Source organism: Haliotis cracherodii, unplaced genomic scaffold (genome assembly GCF_022045235.1).
Source record: "Haliotis cracherodii isolate W230 unplaced genomic scaffold, xgHalCrac1.p SCAF_3, whole genome shotgun sequence".
Lineage (NCBI taxonomy): Eukaryota > Metazoa > Mollusca > Gastropoda > Lepetellida > Haliotidae > Haliotis > Haliotis cracherodii.
This window is the reverse complement of record NW_027266286.1, coordinates 73,679,442-73,697,939: the sequence shown is the minus strand read 5'-3', so window position 1 is coordinate 73,697,939 and position 18,498 is coordinate 73,679,442. Positions and strand designations below refer to the sequence as shown.

The window sequence follows — 18,498 nt, the reverse complement described above, 5'->3', positions numbered from 1 at the left end:
TATGTTACAGTATGATGTTACTCGATTATCGTCAAAAATGGTAAATCTAACTGGTCACCGTATGGCCAGTCAATTAATTCAGCTGCGTAAGGTTTGTGTGTGGACTGAACAAAATGTAGCTATGTCAGAACGATTTATTATGGATGTAACACAGACTTTGTACTTCCAAAAATGGTAATCTTCTCTAAGTGTGTACAATAAATTAAATCACTATTCGGATATCAAGACAAATTTAAATAGAGAGCACTATTTGTTTGAATTATATTTAAAGACATTCTGAGTGACGTTAGTCCGATTTAGATGTAGCTCTCTCGACCTCCTTATTGAATCAGGTAGACACTACCGAAGTCAAAGAGAAGACATCTTGTGTGATGCCGTTTAGCAAATGCATTATTTGTTTCTTATTTGACGACGCACTCAGCAATATTCCAGCTATATGACGGCGGTCTGTAGACAATTCAGTGATTTACATCATGATCATCGATCCACGCAATTGGGATATGATTACATGCGTCAATCAAATCAGCGATCCTGAACACCCGTTCCCGTTAGTCGCCTCTTACACGCATGGGTTCTGAAGACCCATTCTACCCCGGATCTTCACGGTTCAGGCAATGCATTAACAAAACATACTTGGATAATATGGATAACATTCACTGCACGCAATGACCTCAGTTTGTGAAAATTGAGTGAATGAGTTGGGTAGAACGCCGGTTTTTACAGTATTCCAGTTATATCACGGCGTGTGAGCTTGATGTGGGAGGAAAGCCCGAAGTGATGCAGGTCTCAGACGTTTATCCCTTTGGTGAAACCAACGACCACGGGTACGGAGCTGACAAACCTAGAAACATAATCGGGTCGAAACGGGATTCGAACCCACAGTCATAGGTTTCTGGCATGCCCAAGGAACGCAACTCTGTACAGCGAATCACGGCGCCTTAGAGGACTGAGCCACCCGTGCCCCCTGTGTGATTCCTAGTCCTGTGTTCATGCAGACAGAAATATCACCTTATCCAACGCCATCATTCTAGTCTTCAGCTCTACAGCAGCTTACTCACGGTGCCTGATATCCTGTTTGACACACAGAACCTACACGTACCACGGTCAAACACAAATGAAATTCCACATGACGTTGGAGCACATCAAGGCCCATGTCCAGTTATTCAAAATGAACCAACAGTCATAGGTTTCTGGCGTGGGAGCCAACCCTGCACAGCGAATTGCAGCGCCTTAGACGACTCTGCCACCCGTGCCCACCAGTTTGTGAAGAGTGCACACACAGCGATTAAATGAGGGCGTAAGTGATCCAATTCGGGTTACAGAGTTGTGTCCCTTTGGCGAGCCTGAAACCTATGATTGTGGGTTTGAATCCCGGATTTAGTTCTTGGTTTGTCAGCATCTTGCCCGTGCTCGTGATTTTCACCACAATCTAAGACCTGCATCAAATTAGGCTCACATCAAGCTGACAGGTTGTGCTATAACTGAAATACTGTTCAAAGCAGCGTTAAACTAAACTCACTCGCTCATTCAGTGACTGAAAGGTGTCTTTGTCTGGTGGATTAAACTTGAGTACTTGAGACCAATGCGCGCATGGCCCTGCTATTCATTCTTTACAGATTATCAATGGCGTACTTTTTCACTTCGGCGACACTCATATCTTGTCCTTGTGAACAGTATCCGTCAATATAACCTAGTACATCCCAAGACTCGGATCTAAATAATACCGTCATCCAGCCGAAGGTACTTGAGAACATGTCATTCAACAAAACTTGAACCTCTGCAAACTTAACCTAATGTTTACCTGCATATCACGCAACAGTAAACACCAGTAAGGACATTGATAAAACGACAAAAAAAGCGGCCCACTTAGTGTCTGAACTAGGATGTGATTTATAAGACACTGTCACCACTTCAGCAACATGGCGGATCAAGAGAAGAATGGAGTTAACATTGCTAATGGAGTCACATCAGGACTAGTGTTGGCATGTGGTGAGTACGCATGGGTTTGTCTGGTTGTCGATATAAGGAATTCACTAGGCCATGGGATATGTGGGTTGTATAACTAGGGGACTTGTTATTCTGCGTTCAATTACAGCCCGATCTTGACAAAGGCATAAACCATGACCTCGTTCGTATTAGGTAAAGCAATTTGATATTTATATCTGGTACAACACCACGCTGTTCTATAGTTCAACGATATGTGGTTAGTATATATCACACTACAGATCTCGTTATTTTGTGGCATAGCAATACGATTCGTATATGACAAAGACACATCACTAATCCGTCCTAACACTTTTTATTGTTTGTTGATTGTATGTAAGTATATAGTGTTAGAAGGGTGCACATTTCTAAACCAACATTGCAGTACACCTCGACCACGTTAGTAGGTTGTTCAGGGGTGCAGTGTTAGTCTGTAGTACAGCACGACCACGTTAGTAGGTTGTTCAGGGGTGCAGTGTTAGTCTGTAGTACAGCAAGACCACGTTAGTAGGTTGTTCAGGGGTGCAGTGTTAGTCTGTAGTACAGCAAGACCACGTTAGTAGGTTGTTCAGGGGTGCAGTGTTAAACTGTAGTACAGCACGACCACGTTAGTAGGTTGTTCAGGGGTGCAGTGTTAGTCTGTAGTACAGTTCGACCACGTTAGTAGGTTGTTCAGGGGTGCAGTGTTAGTCTGTAGTACAGCACGACCACGTTAGTAGGTTGTTCCGGGGTGCAGTGTTCGTCTGTAGTACAGCACGACCACGTTAGTAGGTTGTTCAGGGGTGCAGTGTTAGTCTGTAGTACAGCAAGACCACGTTAGTAGGTTGTTCAGGGGTGCAGTGTTAAACTGTAGTACAGCACGACCACGTTAGTAGGTTGTTCAGGGGTGCAGTGTTAGTCTGTAGTACAGTTCGACCACGTTAGTAGGTTGTTCAGGGGTGCAGTGTTAGTCTGTAGTACAGCACGACCACGTTAGTAGGTTGTTCCGGGGTGCAGTGTTCGTCTGTAGTACAGCACGACCACGTTAGTAGGTTGTACAGGGGTGCAGTGTTAGTTTGTAGTACAGCACGACCACGTTAGTAGGTTGTTCCGGGGTGCAGTGTTAGTTTTTAGTACAGCACGACCACGTTAGTAGGTTGTTCAGGGGTGCAGTGTTAAACTGTAGTACAGCACGACCACGTTAGTAGGTTGTTCAGGGGTGCAGTGTTAGTCTGTAGTACAGCAAGACCACGTTAGTAGGTTGTTCAGGGGTGCAGTGTTAGTCTGTAGTACAGCACGATCACGTTAGTAGGTTGTTCAGGGGTGCAGTGTTAAACTGTAGTACAGCAAGACCACGTTAGTAGGTTGTTCAGGGGTGCAGTGTTAGTCTGTAGTACAGCACGACCACGTTAGTAGGTTGTTCAGGGGTGCAGTGTTAGTCTGTAGTACAGCACGACCACGTTAGTAGGTTGTTCAGGGGTGCAGTGTTAGTCTGTAGTACAGCAAGACCACGTTAGTAGGTTGTTCAGGGGTGCAGTGTTAGTCTGTAGTACAGCAAGACCACGTTAGTAGGTTGTACAGGGGTGCAGTGTTAGTCTGTAGTACAGCTTGACCTCGTTAGTAGGTTGTTCAGGGGTGCAGTGTTAGTCTGTAGTACAGCAAGACCACGTTAGTAGGTTGTTCAGGGGTGCAGTGTTAGTCTGTAGTACAGCAAGACCACGTTAGTAGGTTGTTCAGGGGTGCAGTGTTAGTCTGTAGTACAGCTTGACCTCGTTAGTAGGTTGTTCAGGGGTGCAGTGTTAGTCTGTAGTACAGCACGACCACGTTAGTAGGTTGTTCAGGGGTGCAGTGTTAGTCTGTAGTACAGCAAGACCACGTTAGTAGGTTGTTCAGGGGTGCAGTGTTAGTCTGTAGTACAGCTTGACCTCGTTAGTAGGTTGTTCAGGGGTGCAGTGTTAGTCTGTAGTACAGCAAGACCACGTTAGTAGGTTGTTCAGGGGTGCAGCGTTAAACTGTAGTACAGCTTGACCTCGTTAGTAGGTTTACAGCCAGCAGTGCAGTGTTAGTCTGTAGTACAGCTTGACCTCGTTAGTAGGTTTACAGCCAGCAGTGCAGTGTTAGTCAAAATTGCGCAATCGTTCATTTGTAAGAAAATACCGTAGATAATTAATAAAAACATTTGGAGAGTAATAATTTTATCATACACACCATTTGGGGCCATTTCCGAAACATGTCCATACAAATAATGTGAACCAGACCGTGTCAGTAACGCATGACAGAATAGTTATGCTGTTAACAGAAAGATGTATTGCAAGTGGTTAGGCTCTAACGTATGCGGGAGGACACGTTATGCGTTATATATTACATTAATGCCGTGCAGGTATTCAAGTGGCCATGTCTGTGAAATGTATACATTCAACTATGTACATTTTACGTATGTTGCCGCAAACATATTCGACGGTGGTGTGGGCCATTTAGTAGGACCCCTTATTGTGGCCGGCCATTAACTTGGAAGGTGATTGAAGATTGAAGTTTTCAATAAGTGCTTACGGCGATCTAAAAATATATAAGTATGAAGGATTGCCCCCTTGTCTGAAGAGGGGCATTTCTCTGTGCAGAGTTGCGCCTTTTGCGTAACTATAATCGTTGGTGTCAGAAGCATTGGTTTCTAGCGTGTGTATGTGAAGCATGTGTATGTAGAAAATGTATGTAGCATGTGTATGTAGCATGTGTGTGTAGCGTGTGTATGTAGCATGTGTATGTAGCATTTGTATGTAGCATGTGTATGTAGCGTGTATATGTAGCGTGTATATGTACATGTGTATTTAGCAGGTGTAGGCAGCCTGTTTATGCAGCGTGTGTTTATAGCGTGTGTATGTAGCATGTGTATGTAGCATGTGTATGTAGCATGTGTATGTAGCGTGTGTATGTAGCATGTGTATGTAGCATGTGTATGTAGCATGTGTGTGTAGCATTTGTATATAGCATGTGTATTCAACGTGTGTTTATAGCTTGTGTATGTTGAATATGTAGGTAGCGTGTGTATGTAGCGTGTGTATGTAGAATATGCATGCAGCGTGTGTATGTAGCGTGTGTATGTAGCATGTGTATGTAGCATGTGTATGTAGCATGTGTATTCATCGTGTGTTTATAACGTGTGTATGTAGAATATGCATGCAGCGTGTGTATGTAGCGTGTGTATGTAGCATGTGTTTGTAGCATCTGTTTGCAGCATGTGTAATATATGTAATATGCTTTTGGGAACACAAAGTGTACACTTGAAAATTGGGTTTGACAAAAACATTACAAAGTTATCAAGACGTTACCAGGCTGGAAACAATCGCCGAAGCATTGCAAACTCGAGGTTCAAAACAACAAGATGATACCCGTATCAAATACATCACCATCGAGTAACAGCTTCCTGCTTGTATTATTTACACCATCTATCAGCATCATTTTGCCCTGCTGTTTATGTTAAACGTTAATACGTCGTCTCGAAATGTCTTCGAGTCAAAGCTTGGAATGTAATCTCTCCGCAGACATGTAAAGTCACGTACAAAGGTAAAATAGTGCCTTGACGTCATACAACTGTTGAATTGGAATTGGTCTTCAGCAACCCGTGCTTGTAAGTGGCGACTAACGGGATCGGGTGTCAGGACATGGTTCATGCATGTCAATGAATCTCATTTGCGTTGATCGAAGCTGTTGATATCAGTCACTTGATTGTCTCGATTATTTACAGACCGCCGTCATAGCTGGAATATTGCTGCGTGTGGCGTTATACAGCAATTATACAACACAGAGTCTAATGCGTGTAGGTTTTCCCTGTTTACCTAATGGTTCCTGAATATGTGCAAATTTCACGCATCCGTGATTAAATGTTGTTATTTCTAAAATATGTCGCACATGACCAAGTGTATCAGGTATCACAGGCTTCGAGAAGGATGGAGCCCACCCATGACTCTTACACATTACACTGATCGTTCACTCGACATGTTTGTTATGTCCTGTGAAGACCCGGAGTAGAGTTAGTCTTCAGCAACCAATGCTTGTCGTAAGAGGCGTCTTACAGGATCGGGTGGTCAGGCTAGGTTGATGGCTGATGCATGTCATCGTACCCATCGATTGCGTGGATCGATGATGTCAATCACTGGATTGTCTGGTCCAGACACGATTATTGTCAGACCGCCGTCATATAGATGAAATTTTGCTGAGTGCGGCGTTAAACAACAAACCAACATTTTTATTATGTAAGCATGCTAGGATGTTTTTGGCGGAGAACATTTTAATCCAAATACAGAAATTTTGACATTAGATTTCTTAAAGGCGTTGGAATTCTGGAGCAACAAAAGAATCGACTAAGAGTAAAAGGTTTAATTCACTTCTAGAAGAATAAGACGCCTCAAAGGTCTTATTATATTTCATTTGTGAACAGCTGTGCCGAGCTTTGATATCGATTACTGCAAAACGCGAAATATGCTTGTAACCGAGCCATGATTAGAGGACATTTCCCTCGTACATTCAGAACTGTTCTACCAGAAATAATCCTATGTTGATCGATAGGTGCCATCTACAGCGCATTGTCGGGAATCTACATTGACAGCGTCCTTGCTAGTGTCGGCGGCATATTGGGCATTACATTCATTCCTTTGTGGAGCATCGGGTTTGCTGTAAGTAATAATAATAATAATAATAATAATAATAATCATCATCATCATCATCCATTTATTTGCGTTTTCCATGTTGTATAGCATGCTCAAAACTCACATTACCCTTGTGAGTGAATGAATGTGCACACGAAGTTCATTCTCAGCTCCATGGGGAGTATAGAACCCCAGTTGCCTATGAGGCAATAGAAGGTTGACAGTCAATGAGGATACACCACCTGTAGAATACAGGACAGGACCGAAGTACATACATACATACATACATACATACATACATACATACATACATACATACATACATACATACATACATACATACATACATACATACATACATACATACATACATACATACATACATACATACATACATACATACATACATACATACATACATACATACATACATACATCTCGTTAATCCGACACAGTGATCAGCGTACTCCGTGGTCATCTGCCTGCGAGTACACAGCCCGTGTTTTGATGCGAGGCGAGTCAACTGGTAGCTGCATATTACAACGGCTGCAGCGATAAACATGCTTAACAATAAACAATTAATGCTTTAAATAAAGAAAACAGGATAATTCACATGCTTAGATTACCTCAATCTTATTAAAATCAGATACAAGTTCTCGCTATCGACGAGGACATCCCATTACAAGTCACGTCAGAACAACCTTTCGCGAACTATGACCTACCAATGAAATGACCAACAGGAAGTCGACGTTAGCCACTTAGAAAGCAGCTTTCTTAAGCTTTGGGTACCAGTTTCAAAGTTGCGACTTCCATTTCAGACTATGCTTTTTAAAGTATTTTGAATCTGTCAAACAGTCCGTAACAGTTGTTTTGTGTAAAACTTTAGAGGTTGAATGATTAGAAAACATATTTCGCCAATAATTTAACATAACAATATGAATATATATTTCATATTTTTTATAACGTGTTTGAATCATTATCTATCGTGTAGTTGTTTGATTTTCGATCACGAACGTTGATACTACTAAATTTCGTTTATCCGACATACTCGTTAATCCGACACAATCATATGCAACCATCGATGTCGGATTAACGGGACTTGACTGTACATACACACACACACACACACACACACACACACACACACACACACACACACACACACACACACACACACACACACACACACACACACACACACACACACACACACACACACACACACACACACACACACATACACACACACACACACACACATACATACATACGTACATACATACATACATACATACATACATACATACATACATACATGAAATATTATAGGAATAGTATACTTTTGGAAAACACCAATACAGAGTAAGGACGGTTATTCTTATTCTTGTATTCATATTATTAATTGAATAATCTTCATGTCTGAAATATGCAAACACAGGTGTGACATTGCTTAATTATCCACATACATATATCTTTGAATGACATAGACTACCTGTCACATGTTTAAATAAACATGAACCAATGTAACATTCACCGCCTCGTGCATAATTACACTTAACCATTCAAAGATAAACTTTCCATTTCTTGTGGTAATTATTTCCCTGTTGTTGTAGTTTCATCAACTGTTGCTGTGTTTGAAGAACGTAATGTATGCCTAATGTATTGCTGAGGACGCCACCTCTCTTGATCCAAAACTTACCGCCCTTTAAGAATAAAACTATGTCAGAAAGTGGGATGCCACCTCTCTTGATCCAAAACTTACCGCCCTTTAAGAATAAAACTATGTCAGAAAGTGGGATGCCACCTCTCTTGATCCAAAACTTACTGCCCTTTAAGAATAAAACTATGTCAGAAAGTGGGATGCCACATCTCTTGATCCAAAACCTACCGCCCTTTAAGAATAAAACAATGTCAGAAAGTAGGATTCAAACAAATGACGAACTGTTCAAGGCACAACTAAAGGACGACAATTTTTCTCAGAGAATTGAGATGACTTAATCTACTGCCCCGTGCCCTATTTAATGAGACGGTAGAGGGAGAGAAGCATGATGGGCCCGACACCTGGTATCACTTTTTTTTGATAAGAATAAATGAAAGCGACAAAACCCATTCCGTATTAATAAGAACAGAGTCGATTGCACGATTCCGACCATATCATTAACAGGTGTTTAGGAATCACTATTAAATAGTGTTACCAGGTGTTCGCGAAAAAGTGAGCGTATCCTGCGTCATCCGTCACAAACACATGCAAAAACACGTCAATTGATCACCTGAAAGAAACACGGGAGCATTTGGTACAAGTCAAAATAAGGAAATGTATCGGACATAATTTTTGTCACTAATGCGTCAAATTTGGAAATACCCACAGTAAAACATTTTGAAAGCTTTACTGAGGCCTTGAATGTTGTTGTAACCTTGATCAAGCAACTTTTGAGCAAGAGTCGTATAAACACATGCTTACGATAATGTACAATGCTTTTAATAGAGTTTTCTTATTATGGTGGAAATGGAAATGTCGCTTGTATTTATTTGACAAAATGTTCGTATTTTAGCCACAAACCAAACTTGAATGATTTTAATATTGACTTTGCCTGCAACACTTATATACTTAGTATACTGTATGTGTCTATTTTGTTTATCGCTTCAGTACATCGTTCCAGGACTCCTCGGGCTCCTAGCAACCTGCACAAAAGCGAAATGTGCTGTAAGTGAATCCATATCAATCAAGACCGCATTCAATTAGCAGCAAGATAGTGAGTTTGGTTTTACACCGCTTTTAGCAATATAACGGAGGGGAACACCAGCAACGGTGTTTGAGACATTGTACCCATGTGGGGAATTGAACCCGGGCCTTCGGTGTGACGAGCGAACACTTTAACCATTAGGCTGCCACATCGCCAAGAGAAACACGTTCTGGTACACATTTTGATATAAATATCTGGGTAAAAGAAAGTATACACTTGACATTTGGACTTATCTTCAAAATTACAGACAAGGAAGAGAATTTATGGATGTTAACTTTCGGACTATATGCGTATTCTTTCACCAGGTGAGCATATTTATGTTCATGAAAGAACAATAAAAGTAATAAGATAAGAAAAGGTGAAAACTTAACCAGATAATTGGCGCTGACAGGTGATTTTCTAGCGGCAAGCCACTAACAAGCCAATGGCAGAGGCACAAGCAGTGTTAGTCCCGACCCCCGAGGATGTATATACCACATGCCCTGCAACTTCGGCCACCGGTTCATTGGAGAAACTCTCAGACCCCTCAACACAAGACTCAAAGAACATAAGATATGTGTCAACAAACTAGACCCCCGCATGAAACACATGGCCATCGAATGACCATTCCCTGTTTGTTTCTGTTTAGCCACCATCAAACATGGGTGTTAACGTGTTTTACCCTGCAATTTTCTAGTAGTTAGATGCTATAAGGGGATCGGATTGTTGTTGCATGTGGATAGTTTACAACCCTGGAAGATTGTAACAATGACCAACTGTATTTTACGTCATTGAACCCTGTTTTGGATAATGCAGTTACTGCCTACAGATGGATGCACCTGTGATAACCTGCTGCCCATATGAATAGTATTACAGTGCATGAACGTACATTTACAACACAATGAAGTAATTCAATGTTATTTTCTCCTTCAGTATATCACCCAGATGGTGTTCTGCATCCTTACTCTGCTGGTCATGGGGATCTTCGTCATCATAGCCTTACTGTCATTAACTGCCCTCAGTTACGTCGCGGATGAATGCCAGTAAGAAGCTTTAACATTGTTCAGTATTCCCTGTGATTGAAACTTTGTTCTTACCTGAGAAAAGGTATAGGTTGTCCAGTGGTCCCCCCCTAATAAAAACAAAAAAGGTCTGAAGCATTTCCATTTCATGTAAGGTTTCTTTCTTAATAACGGAGGGTATGGGTAGCCCATTCGTCTAAGGCACCGCAATTCGCTGTGCAGAGTTGCGTCCCTTGTGTGCACACCAGAAACCTATGGTTGTTGGTTCGAAGTCCGGTTCGTACCCGTGCTTGAGGGTTCCACCAGTATGATAAGCGTCTAAGACCTGATTCACTTCGGGATTCCCCTCACATTTAGCTGACACGCAGTGATATGACTGGAATACTGTTAAAAGCAGCGTTTAATCCAACTCACTCACATTCAAATTTGTTTAGATCCTCATCCTCGGGCTCATGCTCTCTTACTTCCGGAAGCTTCTACGCTGTTCTCTACAGCATCTCCATCAGCATGGTCCTGGGCTGGGTCCTGACACTGGTCATCACAATACTCGGCGGCATGCTGGCCTGCAGACGACGGGTAATGTGGACAAACCATATCAAACAGATTTTGCATTTATAGGGGAGCAGTTTCTTGACAGATACCGGGTCAATTGTGCACTTTGTGATAAAAGCATAAAACTTGGCACAGTTGAAGGTAATAACAGTCCAAATATTTTCTGATATGGGGTCATAAACCAATATGGCCGCCATGGAGGAATGAAATTCTGGTATTTTGCATGTTAACATGACCCACAAACTACAAATAAAATGTAGATGAACATTTTTGAATAAACTTACCCAACACTACATCTGTAAAGTAAATATAGTTTTATCACAAGAGATGTACGTTATCTATGGTGAGACAAAAAAAGGAAAATATGCATTTCTTACGCTTTAGGCATATCTTTAATACAGACTTCATGCTGGCAAACTAACTATACCAATATTGCGTACTCATATGTTGAATGCAATGACAACAAAATATTTTAAAAAAATATTTTGTATCATTAAAATATCCTCTAAAAGGCTCATAGATTGGGGTGATTTCGGACAATTAAATGTGATCACAGTTGCCACCACATTTGCAAAGTGGTGTATCAATTAAATGTGATCACAGTTGCCACCACATTTGCTAAGTGGTGTATCAATTAAATGTGATCACAGTTACCACCACGTTTGCAAAGTGGTGTATCAATTAAATGTGTCACAGTTGCTACCACGTTTGCAAAGTGGTGTATCAATTAAATGTGATCACAGTTGCCACCACATTTGCAAAGTGGTGTATCAATTAAATGTGTCACAGTTGCCACCACGTTTGCAAAGTGGTGTATCAATTAAATGTGTCACAGTTACCACAACATTTGCAAAGTGGTGTATCAATTAGCTGTGCCACAGTTGCCACAACATTTGCAGAGTGGTGTATCAATTAAATGTGATCACAGTTGCCACCACATTTGCAAAGTGGTGTATCAATTAAATGTGATCACAGTTGCCACCACATTTGCTAAGTGGTGTATCAATTAAATGTGATCACAGTTACCACCACGTTTGCAAAGTGGTGTATCAATTAAATGTGTCACAGTTGCCACCACGTTTGCAAAGTGGTGTATCAATTAAATGTGATCACAGTTGCCACCACATTTGCAAAGTGGTGTATCAATTAAATGTGTCACAGTTGCCACCACGTTTGCAAAGTGGTGTATCAATTAAATGTGTCACAGTTACCACCACATTTGCAAAGTGGTGTATCAATTAGCTGTGCCACAGTTGCCACCACATTTGCAGAGTGGTGTATCAATTAAATGTGTCACAGTTGCCACCACATTTGCTAAGTGGTGTATCAATTAAATGTGATCACAGTTACCACCACATTTGCAAAGTGGTGTATCAATTAAATGTGATCACAGTTACCACCACATTTGCAAAGTTGGTGTATCAATTAAATGTGTCACAGTTGCCACCACATTTGCAAAGTGGTGTATCAATTAAATGTGTCACAGTTGCCACCACATTTGCAAAGTGGTGTATCAATTAAATGTGTCACAGTTGCCACCACATTTGCAAAGTGGTGTATCAATTAAATGTGTCACAGTTGCCACCACATTTGCAAAGTGGTGTATCAATTAAATGTGTCACAGTTGCCACCACATTTGCAAAGTGGTGTATCAATTAAATGTGTCACAGTTGCCACCACATTTGCAAAGTGGTGTATCAATTAAATGTGTCACAGTTACCACCACATTTGCTAAGTGGTGTATCAATTAAATGTGTCACAGTTGCCACCACGTTTGCAAAGTGGTGTATCAATTAAATGTGTCACAGTTGCCACCACATTTGCAAAGTGGTGTATCAATTAAATGTGATCACAGTTGCCACCACGTTTGCAAAGTGGTGTATCAATTAAATGTGTCACAGTTGCCACCACATTTGCAAAGTGGTGTATCAATTAAATGTGATCACAGTTGCCACAACATTTGCAAAGTGGTGTATCAATTAAATGTGTCACAGTTGCCACCACGTTTGCAAAGTGGTGTATCAATTAAATGTGTCACAGTTGCCACCACATTTGCAAAGTGGTGTATCAATTAAATGTGTCACAGTTGCCACCACATTTGCAAAGTGGTGTATCAATTAAATGTGTCACAGTTGCCACCACGTTTGCAAAGTGGTTTATCAATTAAATGTGTCACAGTTGCCACCACGTTTGCAAAGTGGTGTATCAATTCAATGTGTCACAGTTACCACCACATTTGCTAAGTGGTGTATCAATTAAATGTGTCACAGTTGCCACCACATTTGCAAAGTGGTGTATCAATTAAATGTGTCACAGTTACCACCACATTTGCAAAGTGGTGTATCAATTAAATGGGTCACAGTTGCCACCACATTTGCAAAGTGGTGTATCAATTAAATGGGTCACAGTTACCACCACATTTGCAAAGTGGTGTATCAATTAAATGTGTCACAACACAATCACATCCTGCTCAGGAGTAACATGCTGCATTCAACGAAACAGCAAAGTTTTTCAGACATGGGATGCATTTCTAAGAATTTTCGAGGACAAGACAGAACTGTTCTTGGCTGAATTAGTGGTTTCATTAGAATGTGGGGATAAACAAAATTGTAATCACTTACGGCAAATATGTTCTATGTAACAAAGGGTCAGAATTTCACAATCATCTGAATCGATGTTCAGATAAAGAAACTGACACAAGATTCGTTTTGCACATGTCTTATGCTGCCAGTCATGGTAGGATGTTTATTCGAACAGTTGATACTGATGTCAATGTTCTGGCCATTGTTTGACAGACTAGATGTGTCTCACATCTGGATAGCTTTTGGAACTGGCAAACAATTCAGATGTTAGGCTAGTCAACTAATGTCTCACACTGTCATATTTCAGACAACCCAAGGACAGGTCATGGTACCCATGACACAAATGACAGTCGTGTCTGGCAGTAATAGCATGCAGCCCATGGGCCACATGACCTACCCTAACAACAGTGCCTACACGCAAAGCTCAGGCTACCCTGACAACAGGGCCTACACACAAAGCTCAGGTTACCCTGACAACAAGGCCTACACGCAAGGCACAGACTACCCTGACAACATGGCCTACACGCAAGGCACAGACTACCCTGACAACTGGGCCTACACGCAAGGCACAGGCTACTCTGACAACAGGGCCTACACGCAAGGCACAGGCTACCCCGACAACAGGGCCTATATGCAAGACACATCAAACCCTGCCTATATGCAACCTTCAGGCTACCAGTCGTCTCGCCAAGGGCGAGAAAAGTACTAAAACGGTTGGTTAAACCTTGCCTAAATGAGCATATTTTGTCGTAATACAGTTCTGATTTGTTCTTGAAACTGGGTGTCAAGGATAATGCACGTAAACAATTGCGTCCAGAAGCAAACAATCCAATCTCATTAGAATCAGACCTCAGTTCTCGCTACCGCTAAACAAAGATCTGAGGACATCCTATTAGAGGTCACGTCAGAACGACCTTTCATCCGACCAATCAGAGCGTCGCTTGCCAGATTATGAAAGCTACAGTCGGAATGTGATTTCTAATCATCCAACCTCGAAAACTTTAACACAGGGTATTCCGAACGATAGTTACGGGTTTAACGACTGAATCCATACAATCTAGACCATCTATTAGCCATTCCCGAATGTTCTTTTGTTCAGGTTATAAATTTTAATTCGAGAATTTGTCAAAATATGTTTCGAAGCGTAGTCGCCAATTCGAAATTAGTGCCGTACAGCACGAGAAATCTGCCTTCTGATTGGTCATTTCATTTGTCGGTCAAAGTTTGCGCAAGGTCGTTCTGACGTGACCCGTAATGGGATGTCCTCAGATTTTTGTTTAGCGGTAGCGAGAACTTAGATCTGATTTTAATGAGATTGCAAACAATCTAAGGAATGTGCAAAATGTGATACTTTTGCCAATGATTATTTTCACCATATCATCTAAAACTGGGAATGTGTACTTCCAGAGAGAGATGTATTCTTTTCCACTCCAATTGATAATGATGAAATATATGTTAAAATATAGATGATGAAAGACCATTATATGCTAGCATTCTTTCTCTATAACAATGACATTGATGAAACAACGTGGCATGACAATATTATAGAATTCTCAAAGTATTTATGTCAAATTAAAAATATCCTATTGGTAATATTACCAATATTTCTTACTGCTTATAGCTTGTATATATACGGGACATGTTTGATTATTTTGTTATTTAATTATTTAATTACATAAGAGAATCTTCGGGTTTATCTGGAGGAAATAAAGACATTCATTCATTCACTCATTCATATATTCATTCATTCTGGTGGCAAGCATATGAATTATTTTACACCAGTGTTTAACAGCCCTTTTTTATGAGAATATATACAGAGGATATCGTCCACATTCACGTCTAACTACATGATTTGGGGACAATGTTTTAACACAAAATAAACGTTTACATGCAATCATTTGAATTGTTTTGATTTCTTTGTGAATATCCTTATTTCTGAACCATAAAGTAAAATGGTACTAATTTTGGTATCAAACATTGTAAAACATAGATCACATTGGAGTGGCTTAATCATATACAAAGATTTGAATACACCACAAAATATCTTCTTCGTTTGCATATTAGGTTTACCAACGTGAAAGGAACAGTTTCAAGATCAGTGTCATACACATACCATTTTTCATGTTTAGATAGTATACCACCAATTTTAAAAACAACAGTTTTCGTGTTTTCTAAGTTCACAGATAACAGGTGACTTTCAAAGAAACATTCTAAAACGTTAATACGTATTTGGAAACCATGTAGAGAATCTACCAGAAGCACTATGTCATCTGCAAATAATAATAGAAATAGTTGTATAATATCCGGATGCATTTGTATCCCGTGTTCACATGTTGATTCGATTTCTAGTGTGAGTAAGTGAGTTATTATTTAACGTCACATGGGCAATATTTCAGCCATATCGTGACGAGGAGTTACATTTATGATACATTTATGATACATATATTTAGACCGAATAAAAAGCTGTCAACGAAGGACAGTAGAATAACCAGAATATCACAGACTTGATTTAAAAATAGTTGAGAATATTTAAAGGCAGTAAGCATTAATGAACACCGCAATATAAAAATGGGCTAGAAATCGTCAGCAACTGAAGGGAGATCACCATACTGGGGACCATGGGGACTTACAGTACTTTTGCTTCCTGCATGGACCCCGGCAGGATATATATCATCCCTTCAGTCACTGGCGACAGTGTACCAGTTAAGCCTTAGATTAAAATAACGAAGATACTACGTTTAAAAGCCTAGTGTGCAGAAAAATTCTTCGAATGATATGGGACTTACATACCCTCTTAGGGGGACAATAATTTTACGTAACTTCAACCCCCCTCAAGGGTACAGCCACTAACAATCTAAGTTATGAATTTCGCACTACCAATTTTTAAAACAATACAGTTAGTACATCAAAATTTATGAACAAGTTCTATTTCCTTTAAAAAACATAATACTAAACGAGAATTAACATCATTAAAAAGGTCCTTAACTGTTTTGACACTGAAATATTTATCCCTTGTGATGGAAAAATCAACACAGTCAAGCAGGACATGCTTGGCCGTGATTCTTTCATCACAAGGGATACAAAACGGAGGATCCTCACCTTTTAATAAATATTCATTTGTGTATCTGCTGTGGCCAATACGACATCGTCGCTTAATGACCTCTTCAAATCTGGACTGACAGCCCAAGTAGGTGTAACCGATATTTGGTTTAATTTGACGTAATTTATTGATACCTACTTGGGTGTCCCACTTCTTTTGCATCAGATCACGGATGTAATATCTAATAACAGGTTTATAATCAGTGTATGGGATAAGAAGTGGTGTCACAGATTTGTTGACTTCTGCTTTTGCAGCAGCATCGGCCATTGTGTTACCTTTGATACCAACGTGGCTGGGTAACCAACAAAAGACGATGTCATATTGGCCAGCAGCAAGATCATTAAATAATTCGAGAATTTCGATTAAAAGTGGATGTTTGGATGACATATTTTTAATCGCCTGAAGGCATGAAAGAAAATCTGAAAACAGTATGAATTGTTTATGTTTAGATTGATTACTGATATATTTAAGTGCTGTGAAAATGGCATCTGCTTCTGCTTTAAATATGGAACTGTTATCGGGTAATCGGGGAGATATTGTTCTGGATCCAATGACTGTGGCACAAGCAACTGCGCCACCATCCTTGGATCCATCTGTAAATATAGATTTATAAGTGTTGTAAGTGTTTCTTAGTTGATGGTATTCTTGTTGGTAAATTAACTGGTTAGTATCTGATTTCTTTAGTTTTGTTAATGTCAGGTCTACCTCTGGCTTTACTATCTGCCAAGGAGGAGATGAGAAAAGTTTAGTAGGAGCTATATCTTGGAGTTTAATAGCAAAAGCTGATATTGCAGATTTTATTCTGATTCCGAGTGGTGGAGTGAGTGTTGATTTCTTATTGTAAAGATCTTCGTAGAGAGGATTGAAGATGCATTCAAAAGCTGGATTGGACTGATGAGAATATAATTTAGAGATGTATTGTAGAGATAATTTTAAACGGCGTTGTTTCAGAGAAGGCTCACCTGCTTCTATATAGAGACTCTGAATGGGAGACGTTCTAAAAGCTCCAAGGCAAAGCCCCAGGCCTTGATGATGGATGGTATCGAGTTTTTGTAAATTACTTTTGCAGGCTCCACCATAGACGATGGAGCCATAATCAAGTTTTAAACGGATTATTGACCTGTATAAGTGTCAGAGAGTTGTTTGATCCCCTTCCCACTTTGAATTAGAAACTACTTTCAATAAGCCGAGTGCCTTCAGACATTTAGCATTTAGGTATTTAATATGTGGGAGGAAAGTTAAATGGTTATCAAAAATAAGTCCCAAGAACTTTGCCCCCTTCACCACTTTGATAGGGGTGCCATTTAGAAATAGCTCAGGGTCTTTATGCGGTTTATATTTCCTGCAAAAATGTATGCAGTTAGTTTTTGATTTGGAAAATTAATACCCGTTCTCTAGACACCACTTGTGAATTTTATTGAGACATAATTGTAATTGCCTTTCTATTGTGTGCATATTTTTTTGTGCATAAGATAGGTTAAAATCATCCACAAAAAGTGATCCATCAACTGAATCATTTAAAACTTTTGACAAACTGTTAATTTTTATACTGAATAAAGTGACAGACAAAATACTGCCTTGTGGGACACCCTGATCCTGATTATAATGATCAGACAGGGTTGTATCCACTCGGACTTGAAATTGTCTGTCTGTTAAAAGCTGGGATATAAAATGAGGCAGACGGCCTCTTAATCCAAAATCATGAAGATCTTTTCAAATACCATGTTTCCATGTTGTATCGTAAGCTTTTTCTAAATCGAAAAAGATCGATACAGCATGTTGTCTATTTACAATGGAATTTTTAATGAACGATTCTAAACGCACTAAATGATCGATAGTACTTCTGTTTTTCCGGAAACCACATTGTATATTGCTAAGAAGATTATTTGTTTCCAAGTACCACACTAATCGATT

At 40.0% G+C, this 18,498-nt stretch overlaps 1 protein-coding gene across 1 annotated transcript; it reads left to right on the top strand.

The window, feature by feature from the left end:
* The first annotated feature begins 1,763 nt into the window (after nucleotides 1-1,763).
* Nucleotides 1,764-15,370, top strand: LOC139474273 (uncharacterized). The gene is made up of 6 exons (XM_071257213.1): nucleotides 1,764-1,989; nucleotides 6,526-6,632; nucleotides 9,253-9,309; nucleotides 10,262-10,371; nucleotides 10,785-10,926; nucleotides 13,792-15,370. Exons 1-6 carry the CDS (start codon nucleotides 1,920-1,922, stop codon nucleotides 14,191-14,193), a joined length of 888 nt encoding a protein of 295 aa, XP_071113314.1. The 5' UTR covers nucleotides 1,764-1,919; the 3' UTR covers nucleotides 14,194-15,370.
* Nucleotides 15,371-18,498: the final 3,128 nt, after the last annotated feature.